The 18,322-nt window shown below is 46.8% G+C and overlaps 1 protein-coding gene across 3 annotated transcripts in view; it reads left to right on the forward strand.

The window, feature by feature from the left end:
* The window catches only part of LOC136752920 (disco-interacting protein 2 homolog B-A), a 53,738-nt gene that overhangs the window by 23,992 nt on the left and 11,424 nt on the right, over positions 1–18,322 (forward strand). For 2 of the 3 annotated variants that reach the window (XM_066708640.1, XM_066708641.1), the window contains exons 3-24: positions 9,037–9,162; positions 9,320–9,445; positions 9,811–10,023; positions 10,192–10,332; positions 10,473–10,592; positions 10,879–11,076; positions 11,241–11,332; positions 11,543–11,653; positions 11,813–11,936; positions 12,114–12,223; positions 13,680–13,782; positions 13,875–13,939; positions 14,303–14,396; positions 14,530–14,649; positions 14,809–14,923; positions 15,231–15,370; positions 15,734–15,870; positions 16,011–16,091; positions 16,222–16,349; positions 16,523–16,637; positions 17,135–17,336; positions 17,830–17,942. In XM_066708640.1, the coding sequence (XP_066564737.1) occupies positions 9,037–9,162; positions 9,320–9,445; positions 9,811–10,023; positions 10,192–10,332; positions 10,473–10,592; positions 10,879–11,076; positions 11,241–11,332; positions 11,543–11,653; positions 11,813–11,936; positions 12,114–12,223; positions 13,680–13,782; positions 13,875–13,939; positions 14,303–14,396; positions 14,530–14,649; positions 14,809–14,923; positions 15,231–15,370; positions 15,734–15,870; positions 16,011–16,091; positions 16,222–16,349; positions 16,523–16,637; positions 17,135–17,336; positions 17,830–17,942 (2,774 nt within the window). Of the gene's footprint in view, positions 1–7,297; positions 7,495–9,036; positions 9,163–9,319; positions 9,446–9,810; positions 10,024–10,191; positions 10,333–10,472; positions 10,593–10,878; positions 11,077–11,240; positions 11,333–11,542; positions 11,654–11,812; positions 11,937–12,113; positions 12,224–13,679; positions 13,783–13,874; positions 13,940–14,302; positions 14,397–14,529; positions 14,650–14,808; positions 14,924–15,230; positions 15,371–15,733; positions 15,871–16,010; positions 16,092–16,221; positions 16,350–16,522; positions 16,638–17,134; positions 17,337–17,829; positions 17,943–18,322 lie in introns of those variants that run through there. The other variant, XM_066708642.1, reaches the window with a different exon arrangement.

Genomic DNA, 18,322 nt, shown 5'->3' on the forward strand with positions numbered 1-18,322 from the left:
AATTGGAAAGCAATGCAAACAGATGCAGAAAGTTTCGTTTTCTTTTTATTAAGATGTTGAAGTAATACAGTTTTTATTATTATTATTATTATTATTATTATTATTATTATTATTATTATTATTATAACAATTTTGTATTAACACTTGCTATACCGGTAAGTAATATGGAAACGCGACAGTCAGAGAAGAAATGCACCTGCTGAGCAGATGTTAAATGCGCCACTATAAACCCGAATGTCATAAATCTACCTGAATTTATACAATTTTACAGCGCATGTGTTGCGTGATTACTATTACTTGTGCTATTGTTGTTATGTGACAGTAAATCATACTTTGTATATATGTGTGTGTGTGTATATATATGTATATATAGCGAATAAAACCATAACACACGTAATAGTGATCATATAACACTTGCGCTGTAATGTGTTGCATTCTGCATATATTTACCATGACATCCTGCATGTGGTATTTGTTAGTTTTGCATATTTAATCATTAACTAAATACTTGTAGTTTGAATGTCTTTGGTCTTATTTTATAGCTTGATTGGATACAAACAAGAAATATCGTTATATATCGTGTATCGCGCAAACTTATAAAAATATTGAGATTATTTTAAAGTCATATCGCCAGCCCTAGGTCGATCCCTAGATGCACTTTCTCCTGAACTGTACTAAATATAAAAAACTCCCTTCCTCATTTCCCTGATATAAACAATTCTGAAAACATGAAACTCCTCTTGGGTGCAGGAGACACAGCCCATCTGGCAGCCCAATGTGTGACGCTGTGTCTCAGGCTGAGGGACAGAGAGGCAGTGCTCCGCACAGTTAAAATATACAGTTTATACAAGTCCTACGTCTTAGATTGTAAGCTAATAATTGCAGACAAGATGTAAAGTCATATTTAAGAGCTCAGGGGAAGGGGACATATGTGAAATCAATATAAGCAACAGGAGTACTAGCAATGTAAAAGCAAGTTGTACGATGAAAACTATATATAAAGTGACATTTTACAGGAAAACTGAGCCACACAGGGGAATAACAACTAAATTACAGGTACAGTCTGACTAGGTGTGTATGCTTTCTTATATACATTTCCTTCTTTAAATATTATCTAACTGTTGTATTTATTAATGTATTAATATTACTATTTGTATGCATCAGTTTCTTTCTCCTCTGTATCATTATCAGTCACTCCCCTGTTTGCTGTCTATGGCTGCTGAGATTATTCCTACTGTCTTATGCTTTCCCTGCTGTATATACACTTTTTTTTTTTCTTCTCCTGCCTGTGTTTACCAATATTTATTATGATTTATTATTGCTTTTGAAATATTGCTTACGATGGTCATGCCAGTAAAGCACAGTTTAATTGAACTGAGAGGGAGAGAGAGGGGTCAGTGGAGAGATCAGTAACCCCCAGCGAAGAACCCTGAACAGAGAGATCCTGTTTCAATTCCGCCTAATCAGCTGGGATTAGTGTGGATCACCAGGTTGGCAAAGTGGGAGATGTTTTTACAGGGTGTTGCTAACCCCTGGTGGTTGCACTGTGGAAATGCACCTGCTTCACAACTGATTATTGGAAGTTTGTATTTTTTTTCTATTTTCTATTAAATCTTTTAAAGACTTCTGTTTATGTAAACATTTAGAAATCTTTCACGAGTCACCTCCCTGATCAGCCACAAGTTTTCAAATTCAAATGAGCTTAATTGGCATGACTGAGACACTTCAGTGTTGCCACACATGGCCAGTGTGCAGGAACAGGGTGACAGAAAACAACACATTCAGGGAATTATACATTTAAAAATGTAACCAATATTGACAGACAATGTTGCATGGATTATATGTAGATGTTACTGGTTGTTTGTGCAGTTTAGATCACCAAAAGCTAATTAAAGGTGCTTTTCACACCCACAGTTTGGTGCAGATCACGGTGCGGTGTGGTTACAGCTGTATGTGTAACCTCTGGTAGTGACATCATTACAGCAGGCTGCGGATCAAACTGATTGCAGAGACCCCTGGAAAGGGTGGTGTTGGGTTGTTTGAGAGTGAATTTGGCACATTTTCGTCATCGCTCCACTGACCTGTTTTGCAAACGACTCCACACAGCAGACTGACTGTGACCGTGCAATCCACTGAGACACACCGTGGTGCCGGTGTGTGCTGTTTCTACTGTGGTTGTGTGTTTCTGTATTTACATATGTACATATTGTATGTATGTAGGCCTATGCATTAATTGGACAGGCCTTTTGCTCAGTAAACTGAGAGTGAACAGAGCACGTTTGGAAACGCTTGTGTGAAACCAGTACAGCTCTGCTCTCTCTGCATAAAACTGCAAGTTGGCTTTCACTTTCAATTAAAAATAAGTTTGATATTAATTCTCCTGCTGTGAATTAAGGGAGCAGGTTGCTGCCAACTAGGGTTGCAAAAAGTTGGAAACTTTCCATGGAAGCTTAGCCTGGGAACTTTTTTGGGGGGGGAATACACGTAATTAGGCAATTCTAGGTCTTGTGGCATGTTTTGGTTAAAATATCCCCATTAAATGGGAATCCAGTAGAACTGCACCCCTCTGCAAGCTCAGTGCACTCTTCCATCACATATGGAGCTGATTCTCAGACTCTTGCACTAATGCAGAGCTATTGAGCCACGCTACTGCAGTCTGAGCCAAGGACTATAAGCTTTTAGCTAAGTTTTGATTACGGGGGTGAATATATTTTATATGATATTTCAGTAAACTAGCAAATTGTAGTTGCTTAACTCATTAATAACTGACATGTTCACAGTATTTAGAAATTGGTGATTTAGGGTATCCTATAACAAAGTGGATTGGGGCTCTCCAGGACCAGGGTTGGAGACCACTGGCCTAGAATAACACAGGCATTCAAACTTTAAGCTTAAAACTACAAACCATTAACAGAGAAATGCACAGCTTCAGCCATACAAACTTCCCACCTACAAAGGCATGTGAAAATCTGAAACATACTGATATAGCTTGGAAGCCTTTAAAGTTGAATGCAACTTCTAGTTATTTTTTTGTATCATCAGTTGTCATTTCAGGTAAAACATGGTCACTGCCTTCAATGCTAATTGTTAAATCATCAGCTGTATATAAACACACTTTGCTTTAGGCTACAATTTAAAGATTTATGTTGAAAGGGTATTTTTTAGTTTAGTTTTTTCTGTTAGAAGGGTTTGCAATTAAGTCTGCTCATGATAAGGTAAAAGGTTTGTTTCAGTCTGCATATGACATGATAAATACAGCCTATGCAAATAACCCCTACATTTCCTTATTGTTTCCGATAATTCCCATATATTCCAGTTAATTCCTATATATTCCCATTAATTCCCACAGAAAGTTTCCACCTATGACTATTCCCAAAATTATGCAACCCTACTGCCCTACTGCTACTACTCTCGTGCTGATCAGTATTAGTACACTTTTGCTGATGTCTTACCCAGTCTGACTCGTATGCAAACGCATCGTGAATGTAGGAGGAAGTGTCAGAAGTGACACAGAAGTTATTTTCTGAAGGGAAGAATAGACTACAGTGTCATACATTGAGAAACATCGATCTGCAAAAAAAAAAAGGAAATCTTGGGAAATTTTCAAAGTTTAGAACCTTTGTTTACAGATTGAAGGGTAATGAATCATCAGTCTCTTTAGTCTCAAATTCAGATTCAAAACGAGCTTTATGGCATGAGCACCTTGCTCAGGTTTTGCTTAAGCATTTTGTAAATGAAAGTAAATGAAAAATCAAAAAAGGTGTGTGTGTATATACACTCACCTAAAGGATTATTAGGAACACCTGTTCAATTTCTCATTAATGCAATTATCTAACCAACCAATCACATGGCAGTTGCTTCAATGCATTTAGGGGTGTGGTCCTGGTCAAGACAATCTCCTGAACTCCAAACTGAATGTCTGAATGGGAAAGAAAGGCGATTTAAGCAATTTTGAGCGTGGCATGGTTGTTGGTGCCAGACGGGCCGGTCTGAGTATTTCACAATCTGCTCAGTTACTGGGATTTTCACGCACAACCATTTCTAGGGTTTACAAAGAATGGTGTGAAAAGGGAAAAACATCCAGTATGCGACAGTCCTGTGGGCGAAAATGCCTTGTTGATGCTAGAGGTCGGAGGAGAATGGGCCGACTGATTCAAGCTGATAGAAGAGCAACTTTGACTGAAATAACCACTCGTTACAACCAAGGTATGCAGCAAAGCATTTGTGAAGCCACAACACGTACAACCTTGAGGCGGATGGGCTACAACAGCAGAAGACCCCACCGGGTACCACTCATCTCCACTACAAATAGGAAAAAGAGGCTACAATTTGCACAAGCTCACCAAAATTGGACAGTTGAAGACTGGAAAAATGTTGCCTGGTCTGATGAGTCTCGATTTCTGTTGAGACATTCAATGGTAGAATCAGAATTTGGCGTAAACAGAATGAGAACATGGATCCATCATGACTTGTTACCACTGTGCAGGCTGGTGGTGGTGTAATGGTGTGGGGGATGTTTTCTTGGCACACTTTAGGCCCCTTAGTGCCAATTGGGCATCGTTTAAATGCCACGGCCTACCTGAGCATTGTTTCTGACCATGTCCATCCCTTTATGACCACCATGTACCCATCCTCTGATGGCTACTTCCAGCAGGATAATGCATCATGTCACAAAGGTCGAATCATTTCAAATTGGTTTCTTGAACATGACAATGAGTTCACTGTACTAAACTGGCCCCCACAGTCACCAGATCTCAACCCAATAGAGCATCTTTGGGATGTGGTGGAACGGGAGCTTCGTGCCCTGGATGTGCATCCCACAAATTTCCATCAACTGCAAGATGCTATCCTATCAATATGGGCCAACATTTCTAAAGAATGCTTTCAGCACCTTGTTGAATCAATGCCGCATAGAATTAAGGCAGTTCTGAAGGCGAAAGGGGGTCAAACACAGTATTAGTATGGTGTTCCTAATAATCCTTTAGGTGAGTGTATACTGTTCTGTCTGTCTCTCTGTTAGTGCTTTTCCACCTACAAGGAGCCAGTGCTAGTTCGGAGCCGGTGCCTAATTTGGAACCATTTTTTGCTTTTCCACCGAAAAAGAACTGGCTCCGTTCCGGTACGGAGCCACTTTTTCTGGCACCAAAAACTTGCTGGTCTGGAACATAAGAACCAGTGACGTCAGGAGCCAGGGGGCGGGGTTAAGTCATCTCCGCAAAAAGTGATTTGCTGGAGCGCAGCCGCCATGTTTAAAATGCCAGCAGAGACGCGAGCAGTGAGGAGAGTTTTGATTAGAAATGAGCGAAATCAGCAGCAACAGCGGTCTGTCAGAGAGAGACACTACAGTAACAATATGGTCTCACCAGGTCAATAAAGAGTTAGGAGTTGGCAAATGGCAGCAATGAGAGACGACTGAGCGCAGCTTCAGTGACAGTAAAGCCGTGTTACAGCGATATTATGATGAGTTAATGCGACGATATAGATTGACCAGAAATGTTGTTTGTTAATTAACTGGTCATTAACTGGTCCGGTGTTACTCTTAATCCAGCGCCCGTACGAGTCATGTGTCCCGGGTTGGTTTGCGCATGATTAAGAATTTATGAATAAATTCATTTTCTTAGGTCGAATTACACAAAACATACGTATTGTACAGTAAGAGAAGATCAAATACACAGTAAGATCTGTTACAGTGATGCGCTTTGGGCTCACACGCCAGCAGTGCTGACAATGGATTATTATTATTATTATTATGTATTTGTTAGCAGACGCTCTTATCCAGGGCGACTTTCAACACATAAGAGCATCGCTGCGTGTCTGACAACAGGGACAATGCAACATTGATTTGTTGATTGGGACCATCATCCCAGACTTCATCAATAAGCACAATTTCCCATCAAACCATTAACATCACCTGAGATCGTCTGACAGTTTATTGATCTGACACGACCGCAAACACCTCCCAATACAGCTGCATCCATAATCAATAAGCTAGCCTACAGTCATTGTTTTTTTAAATAAGAATAAAATTAAAAATACGCCACAAAATGAATGAAAATGTGAACTGTGTGCGCGGTGACGAATGCATGTTAACTCTAACTTGTATTTTTTTCAATACAGTAAAAGTGTCTGAAATAGCAAATCGTTGTAAAGCCCTTAATGCATCAATAAAAATAAATACAAATAAAAGGCTGAGTTATCTTAGCATATTCGTATAGTTGTATTTTCGTTTCTGCTACATGTGTGATCTCGCGTTTTTGTGTGTGTTTTTTTACAGTGTATCTGTGCTGTGTGCAGACGCTGAATGAGTTTGATTGTGATGTTAAATAGGGTTTTAGAGACGCAGTCGCCTCGGTGCTGATTATTATTGCCGTGTTTCTCTTCTACTCCACGCTTGGGAACGCCCACATCCAGTGACGTCAGCGTTCGGTTCCAAAACTGGTGGAAAAGCGGGCCGGTTCCCAAAAAGATCAGCTGGTTCCCAGGCCGAGCAGCGGCTCTTTGTCGGTGGAAAAGCGCTATGTGTGTTCCTTTCTGCACCCTGAACTGAGTGTCGCACTGCACCTGGCCACTGCAGGTCTCTTCTGGCGTGTGTGAGTCTGTGTGTTAATGAGGCCTACTGGACATTTTAAACCACACCCGTAACCAGACCCAGCGGCTATGTGTGGTTGTGTAGAAGGTGTTGGGATGGTGTGCTGGTGGTGGGGGGGCTCAGCTAGGGGTCGTGTAAAGGTGTACAGTACAGTTGTGTGTTGCTTCTTCATTCTCCACACACCGAGGCGGGGCTGTGATAGTTTCAATTGCCGTTTTCTAGACGGAAGATGATTAACAGTCGATAAGTCACGTTTGGTCTCTATAATCGCGAAAATAATTACTTTTCGCTATGTAGTGTATTTATATTTCTCGTTAGAAAACAATCATGGCCTTAACAATACAGATGTCATTATTATTATTATTATTATTATCATTATTATCACCATCATTGCCGCCCCGCTGGTTTGAATTTGGAGTCTCAGTCGGTGCATCTTGCCTGTGTAGTTCAGTTGGCCGAATATAATCGATTACCTGGCCAAGGGAGTAATGGAGACTGAACCGGGGAAGGCAATTAGTGCAGCGTCAGCGTCCGTATGCTCTGCGACTGCACAGGGCAAACTGAGCTAAACACCACCGGCAAAATACACCCCAAAGGACCAGACCCGAGAGACCGCGAGATGCGCATTTTAAACGATAACTCGCGCTGTGACTGGAGGTGGGAGAGGAAGAGGAGGAGAGACGCGTGTGGGTGTATCAGGCTGTGCCGCTGTATGGGCGGAGAGGGAGGAAGAGAGGAGGACGAGGAGGAGAGATGCATAGAGCGTCTGTACCCATTAGTGCTGTGCCGAAGTAGTTTTAGTTGCATTATTATTATTATTATTATTATTATTATTATACGGCATCGATTATGTTTCGTGCGCCGTCGCTGAGCGGAGCAGTGCCGCGATGTCTTGATGGGACAGAGTGAGTTTGCATCGTTGGGCGATCCCACACACATACATATTGCGGTTTTGTTATAATTAATAATATTATGATTATTCCGTTCATCATTGCTTGTATAGCGCATGCATGCAGGGCGCAGTCAGCGGGCTGTGCGGTGCATTGGCTGTGTTTCTGTCGTGGCTTTGGGAGGGACGCGCTGCACAGCTCCGCTCCGCATACAACACTTCTGCCGTCATTGCTGTGGCTCACACCTTTAATCTGTAGCTGTAATTTGATTTTAATTTTTAATGTATTGCAAATTGTGCTATAAATGTGCGTTGTAGTGTTTGTACTGTGCCTAGTGTGTGTGTGTGTGTGAGAGAGAGAGAGAGCGAGAGAGGGGGTATATGTCTAGGTATAGGCTAAATTACTGCATTTGACAACTTTTGTTGCGTGTGAAAAAATCTGTAGTGTCTGTCTACAGATTTGTGTCCGTCTTGGGCTGTCTGTCAGTGTGCTATTAGAGTGAATGTGTGCACCAGTGTGTGGAGCACAAGGGACAGTGTCTGCTTTGTGTGTCAGTGTATGCCAGGCTGGCCTGGGTTGTGGCTGTGTTCTGTTTGCTGGGATGCTCTTAGCGGTGTGTCAGGTCTGTGGGTCAAGCTGGTATGTCCTCTGTGCTGTGGGGAGGAAGCAGGTAGCAGATGGGAGCTGGGAGATGGAGGCGAGTGACTAGTCACCTGATGCTGCACTCTCTGCTCACAGAGAGAGGGAGAGCGAAAGGGGGAGGGAGAGAGGGAAGGGTGACCTTGCAGTAATCACAGTCTCTGACAGATCTAGGACACAGGTGATTTTGATTTATGTATTTATTTTTCATTCTCTTTTTTTCTATCGTTTGTGAGACCATCCTGTGTCTCTGTGCCCAGGTGTGTGGGGCTGTGGCGCTTCACTGTGGATGGTCCCTCCTGTGGCTGGTCTTGACTGCTGTGGTGTCTTGTGTGTCGTGCCACTCTTCTGCTCGTGTGTTGATCTGAGCCACTGAGTGCTATGTCTGACTGACTCACTGCCCAATAAGCTCCTAGTGCACTGCCCATTGCCTTGGACACCACACTATAAGCAGATGAGAGAGGAAAGCACTGACAATTATATTACAGGGGTGTGTTTGAGTGAGTGTGGAGGGGCTGAGAGCACCAGGATCTGGGGTCTGAGCCTCTTGTCTGATCCCTCACTGCTGCACATATAGCCGGTGCAGTTGGAGCTCTGCACCGCAGTGGCTCCACCCAGTAGAGTGATAAGCCTGCTATGCGAAAAGGCAGAGTCTCCCAACATGGGAGACTTATCACTGTACTGATTTTACAGAGTGGTTATGTCACCCGTAACGAGCTCATATGCACTATGAGCCCCGTTACACACATGCACATGCTCACTTGTTCTCACTTTCACACACGCACTGACTCTCACATGCATGTACACTTGCTGACATGAACTCACACACGCTGTGTTTTGTGGGTGAGGCAGGCAGAGTGTCCTGTCCCCAACTTAGTGCTTTGTGCTGTCGTGTGACTGTGTCCTATGTCTACCCAGGAGTGGAGCCGTCCCTCCAGACTGACCAGCGGAACCAGGGGCCCAGCGCTGGCCCACAGCCCACTGCCGCCCCGCGCCACCACCGTTCCCGTGCCGGCGGTGCCAGGGATGACCGCTATCGATCAGGTGAGTTCCGAAATGGAGAGTAAAGGGGGGTGTTGCAGACAAAGTGATGACCAGGGGGGGATTACGTATCGTCGACAAGTATTAATACAATTAATACACACACTGACAATAATGATTTGTCTTATCTTCCTCCTTTCTCCCCCCCTCTCTCTCTCAGATATCCACACAGAGGCAGTCCAGGCCGCGCTGGCGAAGCACAAGGAGCAAAAGATGGCTCTGCCCATGCCAACCAAGAGACGCTCCACCCTCGCCCAGTCCCCCATCGACCCCTGCACCCCCCCAGGTCAGTGCACCCTCCCTCCTCCCACCTTGCTGGGGCTGTGAGACACGCATAGATTTGTGAGGAGTGTTTGCTTGTGTGTGTCTGTGGGTGGTGCGTGCTACACCACAAACTACACACACAATCCACCCTCCCGTCCCCCCTACACACACTGTAACAGCGTACACACACTACATACACTCCACCCCCCCACACCCCCCACACACTGTGTAGCAGTGTGTACACACAGTACAAACAACACACACTACACCCACCCCACCCCACCCCACCCCTACATACACACACACACACACACACACAACACACACATACACTTTCCGCTCACTCTCTCAAACACACACAATCTCACCCCTCCCTCTCTCTCTCAGACACCTCCTCAGCTTCCGAGGACGAGGGCTCTCTCCGCAGACGGGCGGCCCTGACTGCGGCTCTGTCCCAGGGGCTCCAGACCTCTGACTGCTGGATCAACCACTCCCTGCAAGGCTCCTCCACCTCCTCCTCTGCCTCCTCCACACTGTCCCACGGGGAGGGCCGCTCCCAGGGTGCTGCATTGGCTGATGTGCTGGCCCACACACGCTTAGGTAGGTGCGCCATCCCTGGGCCTCTCCTGGGAATCCCAGATCCTTGTCACTGTATTTTTCTGGTCTTACTTTCATACAGATAATCCTGAACTTAATGACAGTAATGTCTAATGCTGCTCATCCCCTTTTTTGTGTGTGTCTCTGTGTGCATGTCTTCTCTGTGTGTAGAGAGTGGCAATGTGCCCCCTGATGTCACCTCCTCCTCCTCCGCCCAGGAGAGGACACCACGCTTTGACCTGCCCCCCCCTGCTGCTGTCAGGGGCATGACCCGCGGCCAGAGCCGAGCCAGCATCATGGACACGGCGGATGGTGAGACCTGTCTGTCCATCTGTCTGTCTTTCTGTCTTTCTCTCTCTCTCTCTCTCTCTCTCTCTCTCTCTCTCTCTGCATGTCAGTATGTGACTGAAGCGTCTTATGCAGTTCTGACAGACATGATGCTCTGTCTGCAGGTGTCCCAGTGAGCAGCAGGGTCTCCACTAAGATCCAGCAGCTGCTGAACACACTAAAGAGACCCAAGAGGCCACCACTCAAGGAATTCTTTGTTGATGACTTTGAGGAGATTGTGGAGGGTGAGTGAGGCCAGCAGCACCATCTCTATACACTATGAGAACGACTAAGATGATGTTAATAATAATAATACAGATATACATAATAATGATGATTCTGTGTTGCATTTATGTGGGGTTTATTTTAATCCCAAAGAATCCCAAAGTACTTAACAGATAAATACATGCGTGCACAGGCACACGCATAGGCATGAGAAGCTGCTTGTACACTGATATTCCCAGAGAAGACTTCCTGAGACCGAAATGACTGCTCATCATTTGATAATGCACTGACCCCTCCCCCCTGCAGTGCCGCAGCCCGACCCCAACCAGCCGAAGCCCGAGGGGCGGCAGATCATCCCGGTGAAGGGGGAGCCACTGGGCGTGGTCAGCAACTGGCCACCGGCCCTCCAGGCCGCGCTGCAGCGCTGGGGCACTACACAGGCCAAGAGTCTCGCCCTCACCGCGCTGGATGTCACCGGCAAGCCACTTTACACCCTGAGCTATGGTGAGTGCCACAGCAACTGGGGTGAGGGGCAAAGGGCAAGGTTGAGAGGTCAGAGACCTGTATGTATATTTGTTCGTTTGTGTATGATATATATATAGATATATATATGTAATTTATGTATGTATGGCACACTAGTTGATGTGGTTGTGCTGGCTGTTCTGCAGGGAAGCTCTGGAGCCGAGCTGTGAAGCTGGCCTACACCCTTCTCAACAAACTGGGCACCAAGAATGAGCAGGTCCTCAAACCTGGAGACCGGGTAAGAGACCACAGTTGCCCACGCACACACAGACTCTGCCACACTAATACACTGTTTAGCATGTTAACAGCATGTTTAACGGCGGGTGTTTACATTTGACAGTTTGCTTACAGCATGTTTACAGTGTATTTACTGGATGTTTACAGCTTGTTTACCGCATGTTTACATTGATAATATGTTTACAGCGTTTTGTGTGCTGTCGTGTTGCAGGTGGCGCTGGTGTACCCCAACAGTGACCCTGGCATGTTCCTGGTGGCGTTCTATGGCTGCCTGTTGGCGGAAGTGTTGCCAGTGCCCATAGAGGTGCCACTGTCTCGTAAGGTAGGCAGGAGGCTGCGGGGATATGGCAGGTATTTGGGGAGTGCAGGGTATCTGGCCCATGGTAAAGGGTGAGGTGTGGTGGGGGGTTTGTGTTGGGGTAGGTTGACTATCCTGGGGGGGTTGGTCAGCATTCCTCTGTGACTGTGCTTGTGTCCACAGGACACGGGCGGACAGCAGATTGGCTTCCTGCTGGGCAGCTGTGGGGTCAGTCTGGCCCTGACCAGCGAGGTGTGTCTCAAGGGGTTGCCCAAGACACCGAACGGGGAGATCGTGCAGTTCAAAGGTCAGGATCCCTCTCACTGTACCACCCGGTCCTCCTGACTGACTGACACACTACACTGACTGATAAACTGCACAGTTCTACACACTACTGTGCACTCTTAGTTTTTCTGACAAAAGGTCTTGCTGAAATTGTTGTCTTTAACACACTTCTCTCTCCCTCCACTACCCCCACCCCCAGGCTGGCCACGGTTGAAGTGGGTGGTGACCGACTCCAAATACCTGACCAAGCCCTCCAAGGACTGGCAACCCCACATCCCCACAGCCAACACTGACCCGGCCTACATTGAGGTGAGCCCAGCGCCCTGGCATCAGTGCGTGTGTGTGTGCGTGTGTTATGTAATATACACTCACCTAAAGGATTATTAGGAACACCTGTTCAATTTCTCATTAATGCAATTATCTAACCAACCAATCACATGGCAGTTGCTTCAATGCATTTAGGGGTGGTCCTGGTCAAGACAATCTCCTGAACTCCAAACTGAATGTCTGAATGGGAAAGAAAGGTGATTTAAGCAATTTTGAGCGTGGCATGGTTGTTGGTGCCAGACGGGCCGGTCTGAGTATTTCACAATCTGCTCAGTTACTGGGATTTTCACGCACAACCAGTTCTAGGGTTTACAAAGAATGGTGTGAAAAGGGAAAAACATCCAGTATGCGACAGTCCTGTGGGCGAAAATGCCTTGTTGATGCTAGAGGTCGGAGGAGAATGGGCCGACTGATTCAAGCTGATAGAAGAGCAACTTTGACTGAAATAACCACTCGTTACAACCAAGGTATGCAGCAAAGCATTTGTGAAGCCACAACACGTACAACCTTGAGGCGGATGGGCTACAACAGCAGAAGACCCCACCGGGTACCACTCATCTCCACTACAAATAGGAAAAAGAGGCTACAATTTGCACAAGCTCACCAAAATTGGACAGTTGAAGACTGGAAAAATGTTGCCTGGTCTGATGAGTCTCGATTTCTGTTGAGACATTCAGAGGGTAGAGTCAGAATTTGGCGTAAACAGAATGAGAACATGGATCCATCATGCCTTGTTACCACTGTGCAGGCTGGTGGTGGTGGTGTAATGGTGTGGGGGATGTTTTCTTGGCACACTTTAGGCCCCTTAGTGCCAATTGGGCATCGTTTAAATGCCACGGCCTACCTGAGCATTGTTTCTGACCATGTCCATCCCTTTATGACCACCATGTACCCATCCTCTGATGGCTATTTCCAGCAGGATAATGCACCATGTCACAAAGGTCGAATCATTTCAAATTGGTTTCTTGAACATGACAATGAGTTCACTGTACTAAACTGGCCCCCACAGTCACCAGATCTCAACCCAATAGAGCATCTTTGGGATGTGGTGGAACGGGAGCTTCGTGCCCTGGATGTGCATCCCACAAATCTCCATCAACTGCAAGATGCTATCCTATCAATATGGGCCAACATTTCTAAAGAATGCTTTCAGTACCTTGTTGAATCAATGCCACGTAGAATTAAGGCAGTTCTGAAGGCGAAAGGGGGTCAAACACAGTATTAGTATGGTGTTCCTAATAATCCTTTAGGTGAGTGTATATCATGTTTGTAATTGTTTTGAGTGTGCATGTTGGTTTAGCATATGAGCATGTATGTAAGACTGTGCTTGCATCAGTGTATGTGTGTGCACATGTGTGAGTCAGTGTGTGTCTGTTTGTGTGCGTTCATCAGTGTGTTATATCTGTGTGTCTGCTGACCTGACCTGTGTTCTCTGCAGTACAAAGCCACCAAGGAGGGCAGTGTGATGGGCGTAGCTGTGTCCAAACTGGCTATGCTGACCCACTGCCAGGCCCTGACACAAGCCTGCAACTATACTGAAGGTCAGTCTTCAGTCATTCTGGCAATTAGCAGGCTGGCCACATGATGATGTCACAGAATAGTGTAACTGATTGATGTCTGTTTGTTTTTTCAGGAGAAACGCTGGTGAACGTCCTGGACTTCAAGAAGGACATGGGTCTGTGGCACGGCGTCCTGACGGTGAGGGGGGGTGCATGGGGAGAGCGTTTCTAGGGTACACAGTCTGTCTACTCAGGATTAAAGCACACTTGGTTTGTGTGCTGGCAAAATCCTCGCAAAGGATTAGATTCCAGGAGAGTGAGGGAGTTAAAGAGGGAGTGAGAGGGGATGCTGTTGTGTAAAACTAAAAAAGCTTTTGGAAACACATGCCTTGTAAAGCTCATTAATATTTTGACATTGAGAAGAATAAATTATCCGAGAGAGGAGTGAAAGACGAGGAGAGAAAGAGATGGGGTAGAGAGAGGTGGAGATGAAGACAGAGACGGAGGGGGGATACAGAGGGAGGAAGGAGAACAGTGTGCTGAGGGCCTGTGTGTGTTGCAGAGCGTGATGAACCGGATCCACACAGTCAGTGTGCCCTATGCTGTCATGAAGGCCTGCCCCATGTCCTGGGTCCAGAGGGTGCACATGCACAAAGGTACACACTGCGCCCACACACACAAACACATGCTGAACACTGCGTGCGCGCACACACACACATTCATTATCAGAAGACAGATAAACCTTCATATGTTGTAAACCCAGTGATTGACTGCTGCTCCCCCCCACAGCGCGCGTGGCTCTGGTGAAGTGCCGAGACCTACACTGGGCCATGATGGCACACCGTGACCAGAGAGATGCCAGCCTGGCCTCCCTGCGCATGCTGATCGTGGCTGATGGGGCCAACCCCTGTGAGTCGTCTGCAACTACTACTATTACTACTACTACAAGTACTATTACAGCACATAATACTGCAGTGGTTGCCAGTACCTTAGAACAGCTACTACTACTACTCACACTGCTGCCACTCTTACTTCTGCTTCTGCTGACGTGTGTGTCCCCTGTGTCAGGGTCCGTGTCATCGTGCGACGCCTTCCTCAACGTGTTCCAGACGCAGGGCCTGAAGCCTGAGGTCATCTGCCCCTGCGCCTCCTCCCCTGAAGCGCTCACCGTCGCCATCCGCAGGTAAGACGGAGAAGAGGCCGAGAGAGGGTGGTGTTCATGAGGGAGGGATGTGCTGAGAGAGCGAGATGGAGTGTTGGTGAAAGAGAGATTGAGAGAAAGGGAGAGATGATCTGTGTGTATGCAGTGAGTGAGACAGTGTGTGTTCTGGTTATACAGTGCAGAGCAGTGTAGCAGAGCCTGGGTTGAGCATCTTACACTGTGCTCTCTCACCCTCTCTGACCCTATCTATCTATCTATCTATCTATCTATCTATCTATCTATCTCTGACCCTCTCTCTCTCTACCCTTCTCTTTCTTCCCCTCTGCAGGCCAGGGATCCCTGGTGCACCCCTGCCCGCACGCGCCATCCTATCCATGGGGGGGCTGAGTTACGGCGTTATCCGTGTCAACACAGAGGACAAGAACTCTGCCCTCACCGTGCAGGATGTTGGCCATGTGATGCCCGGGGGTGAGACAGACTGATGCACAGGGACAAACTGGGGGTCATGTTGTGTGCGTTGTCCAGCAACTCTGAGGCTTGTTGTGAGACAGACAGACAGACAGACAGACAGGACCTCAAGCCATGGACACAGACAGATATATACATAGACACAGAGAATAGAGACAGACACACACACAGACAGAGACCGGCCTCAGCCATGGACACAGACAGATGGATAACTGAGTCTCAGAGCTCTGACCACTACTCCACACTACTGCTCAGATATTGCTATGTGCGTCTTGCCTCTGACTGTGCCATGCTGTTTTGGGCTCAGCTGTCTTTCCTCTGACCATGCTGTCTGTCTGTGTTTCTCTCTCTCTGTCTGCGCAGCTCTGATGTGCATTGTGAAGCCAGACGGGCCCCCCCAGCTGTGCAAGACCGACGAGATTGGGGAGATCTGTGTGAACTCGCGGGCGGGGGGGACACTGTACTATGGCCTGCCTGGCGTCACCAAGAACACATTTGAGGTTTGACCCTTTCTCTCTCCTCTCTCCCTGCTCTCTCTACTCTCTCTGCTCTCAGCTGACAAACAGAAACATTTCACAAACATTTAAATAGCTTTGGAAACAATAAGTCTCTCTCTCACCCTCTCTCTCTCTCTCTGCAGGTGATTCCTGTGAACTCCAACGGTGCCCCAATTGGGGAGATCCCATTCGTGCGATCAGGGCTGCTGGGATTCGTGGGGCCGGTGAGTGCGGGGGGGAGGGAGTTAGTAGTGTCGGTGTGTGTGTGTGTTGGGGGGTGGCGTGCAGTAGTGTGTGAGTGTGTGTTGGCTGTACATACAGCCCTGACCCCTGTGCTGCATGTGCTGTTTGCAGGGCAGCCTGGTGTTTGTGGTGGGCCGCATAGAGGGACTGCTGATGGTCAGCGGTCGCCGGCACAACGCAGACGACCTGGTTGCCACGGCGCTGGCGGTTGAGCCAGTGAAGACTGTGTACCGTGGCCGGTGAGTCCCACCGCACCGCACCGCACCACTGCACTGACCCACACTGTGCCACGCTCATCTTCATTTCTTAATTGAACCCAATCACTTGACTAATTAGACATACTTTGTCTATTTTGTATGTCCCATGGTGTTCATGTGGTGTGGTGTGTGTGGTGCGGTTTTTGCGTGTGCAGGATTGTGGTGTTCTCAGTCACGGTGTTCTATGATGAGCGGATCGTGGTGGTGGCTGAGCAGCGGCCGGATGCCAGCGAGGAGGACAGCTTCCAGTGGATGAGCCGTGTCCTGCAGGTACCACCATCCCTCAGTCCCTGTCTCTCCTCTCACTGTCAATGTGTCTGTCTTTTCACTGTCTGTCTGTCCATGTGTCTCTGTTCTCTCACTCAGTGGTTCTAAACCCTGGTCCTGGGGGGTTTTGTTCCAACTGAGCCCTCAATTACTTAATTGAACCCTTAATTTAACAAATAATTTCCTAATCAGAGGCTTTTATATTTTAAACAGTAGGGGTTTTAAGTTAAGTATAAAATCATATTAGGAACTTATCTTATTATGGAACCAACTTTTTTTTTATCAGTTTTTAAAAATTTAAAAAGTAAAATGTAAGAAAATTATTAGTTCAGTTAAGGGTTCAATTAAGTAGTTGAGACCTTGGTTGGAATAAAAGCAGGGTAGGGGGTCCTCCAGGACCAGGGTTGAGAACCACAGATCCTCTCACTGTCGGTGTGTAACTTCTGTCAGTCTGAATCTAGATTGGGGTTGAAGATGAGTCTCCCTCTCCCTCTTTCCAGGCGATAGACAGTATTCACCAGGTGGGTCTGTACTGCCTAGCTTTGGTTCCTGCCAACACCCTGCCTAAGACGCCGCTGGGGGGGCTCCACGTGTCCGAGACCAAACAGCACTTTCTGGAGGGCACGCTGCACCCCTGCAACATCCTCATGTGCCCCCACAGCTGTGTCACTAACCTGCCGAAGCCCCGGCAGAAACAGCCAGGTACACCACACAGGTCCCCTCTCTGTCTTCTCTCCCCCCCCCTTTCTCTTTTTTCATCATAGAAGGAATAAGAGTTTTTGGTGGTGCTGGGTGGCAAATGTCATAATTGTTGGATTCATTTTACAGAGCAGGAAGAGGAAAGTGGTTCAAATGGAACACAGTTATTATAAGATCATGAACGATCTGGACGTGTGTGCGGTGTGATTTCGATTGGGTGTGTTTGAGTTTTAGTGTTGATGTGCTTTGGAGGCTTGGGCTGATCCTGAGAGCCAGCAACATTTATTTTGTATTTATTTATTGTGTAAATTTGAAAAATAATGATCTTTCTCTCAGGACAGTAACTGCTCTCTGTGTCAGTGCATTAATGGTCCTTTTCAACTCAGTACAGTTACAGTCCTCTCCCCCTCTCTCCCTTTCTCACCCTTTATCTAATGTTTTTATTCCTTACCTCGTACTTCCTTTTGCTCTCCTTTTCCATCTCTCTCTCTCTCAGTGGGCGTGGGGCCGGCCTCCATCATGCTGGGTAACCTGGTGGCAGGGAAGCGTGTGGCACAGGCAGCAGGGCGGGACCTGGGGCTGATCGAGGACCAGGACCTAGTGAGGAAGGTGAGGGTGCGGTATGCCAACCCCTGCATCGTTGCTCACTGTTAATTAGAACCAGCCAGTTAACTCCACTTCTAATTAACACACTTATTGGGTGTTTTTGTATTTTGAGTAACACTACTGGTTGTATAGTTTAAATTATACACAGTACTGCCCTGTACTGTGTCTCTCCAGGACCAGGGCTGGAGACCCCTGGTATAACTTACTTTGAGCACTGGACACTATGCCATTAAACACATATATATATATATATATATATACACCGATTAGCCATAACATTATGACCACCTACCTAATATTGTGTAGGTCCCCCTTTTGCCGCCAAAACAGCCCTGACCCATCAAGGCATGGACTCCACTAGACCTCTGAAGGTGTGCTGTGAT

Source organism: Amia ocellicauda, chromosome 7 (assembly GCF_036373705.1).
Source record: "Amia ocellicauda isolate fAmiCal2 chromosome 7, fAmiCal2.hap1, whole genome shotgun sequence".
NCBI lineage: Eukaryota > Metazoa > Chordata > Actinopteri > Amiiformes > Amiidae > Amia > Amia ocellicauda.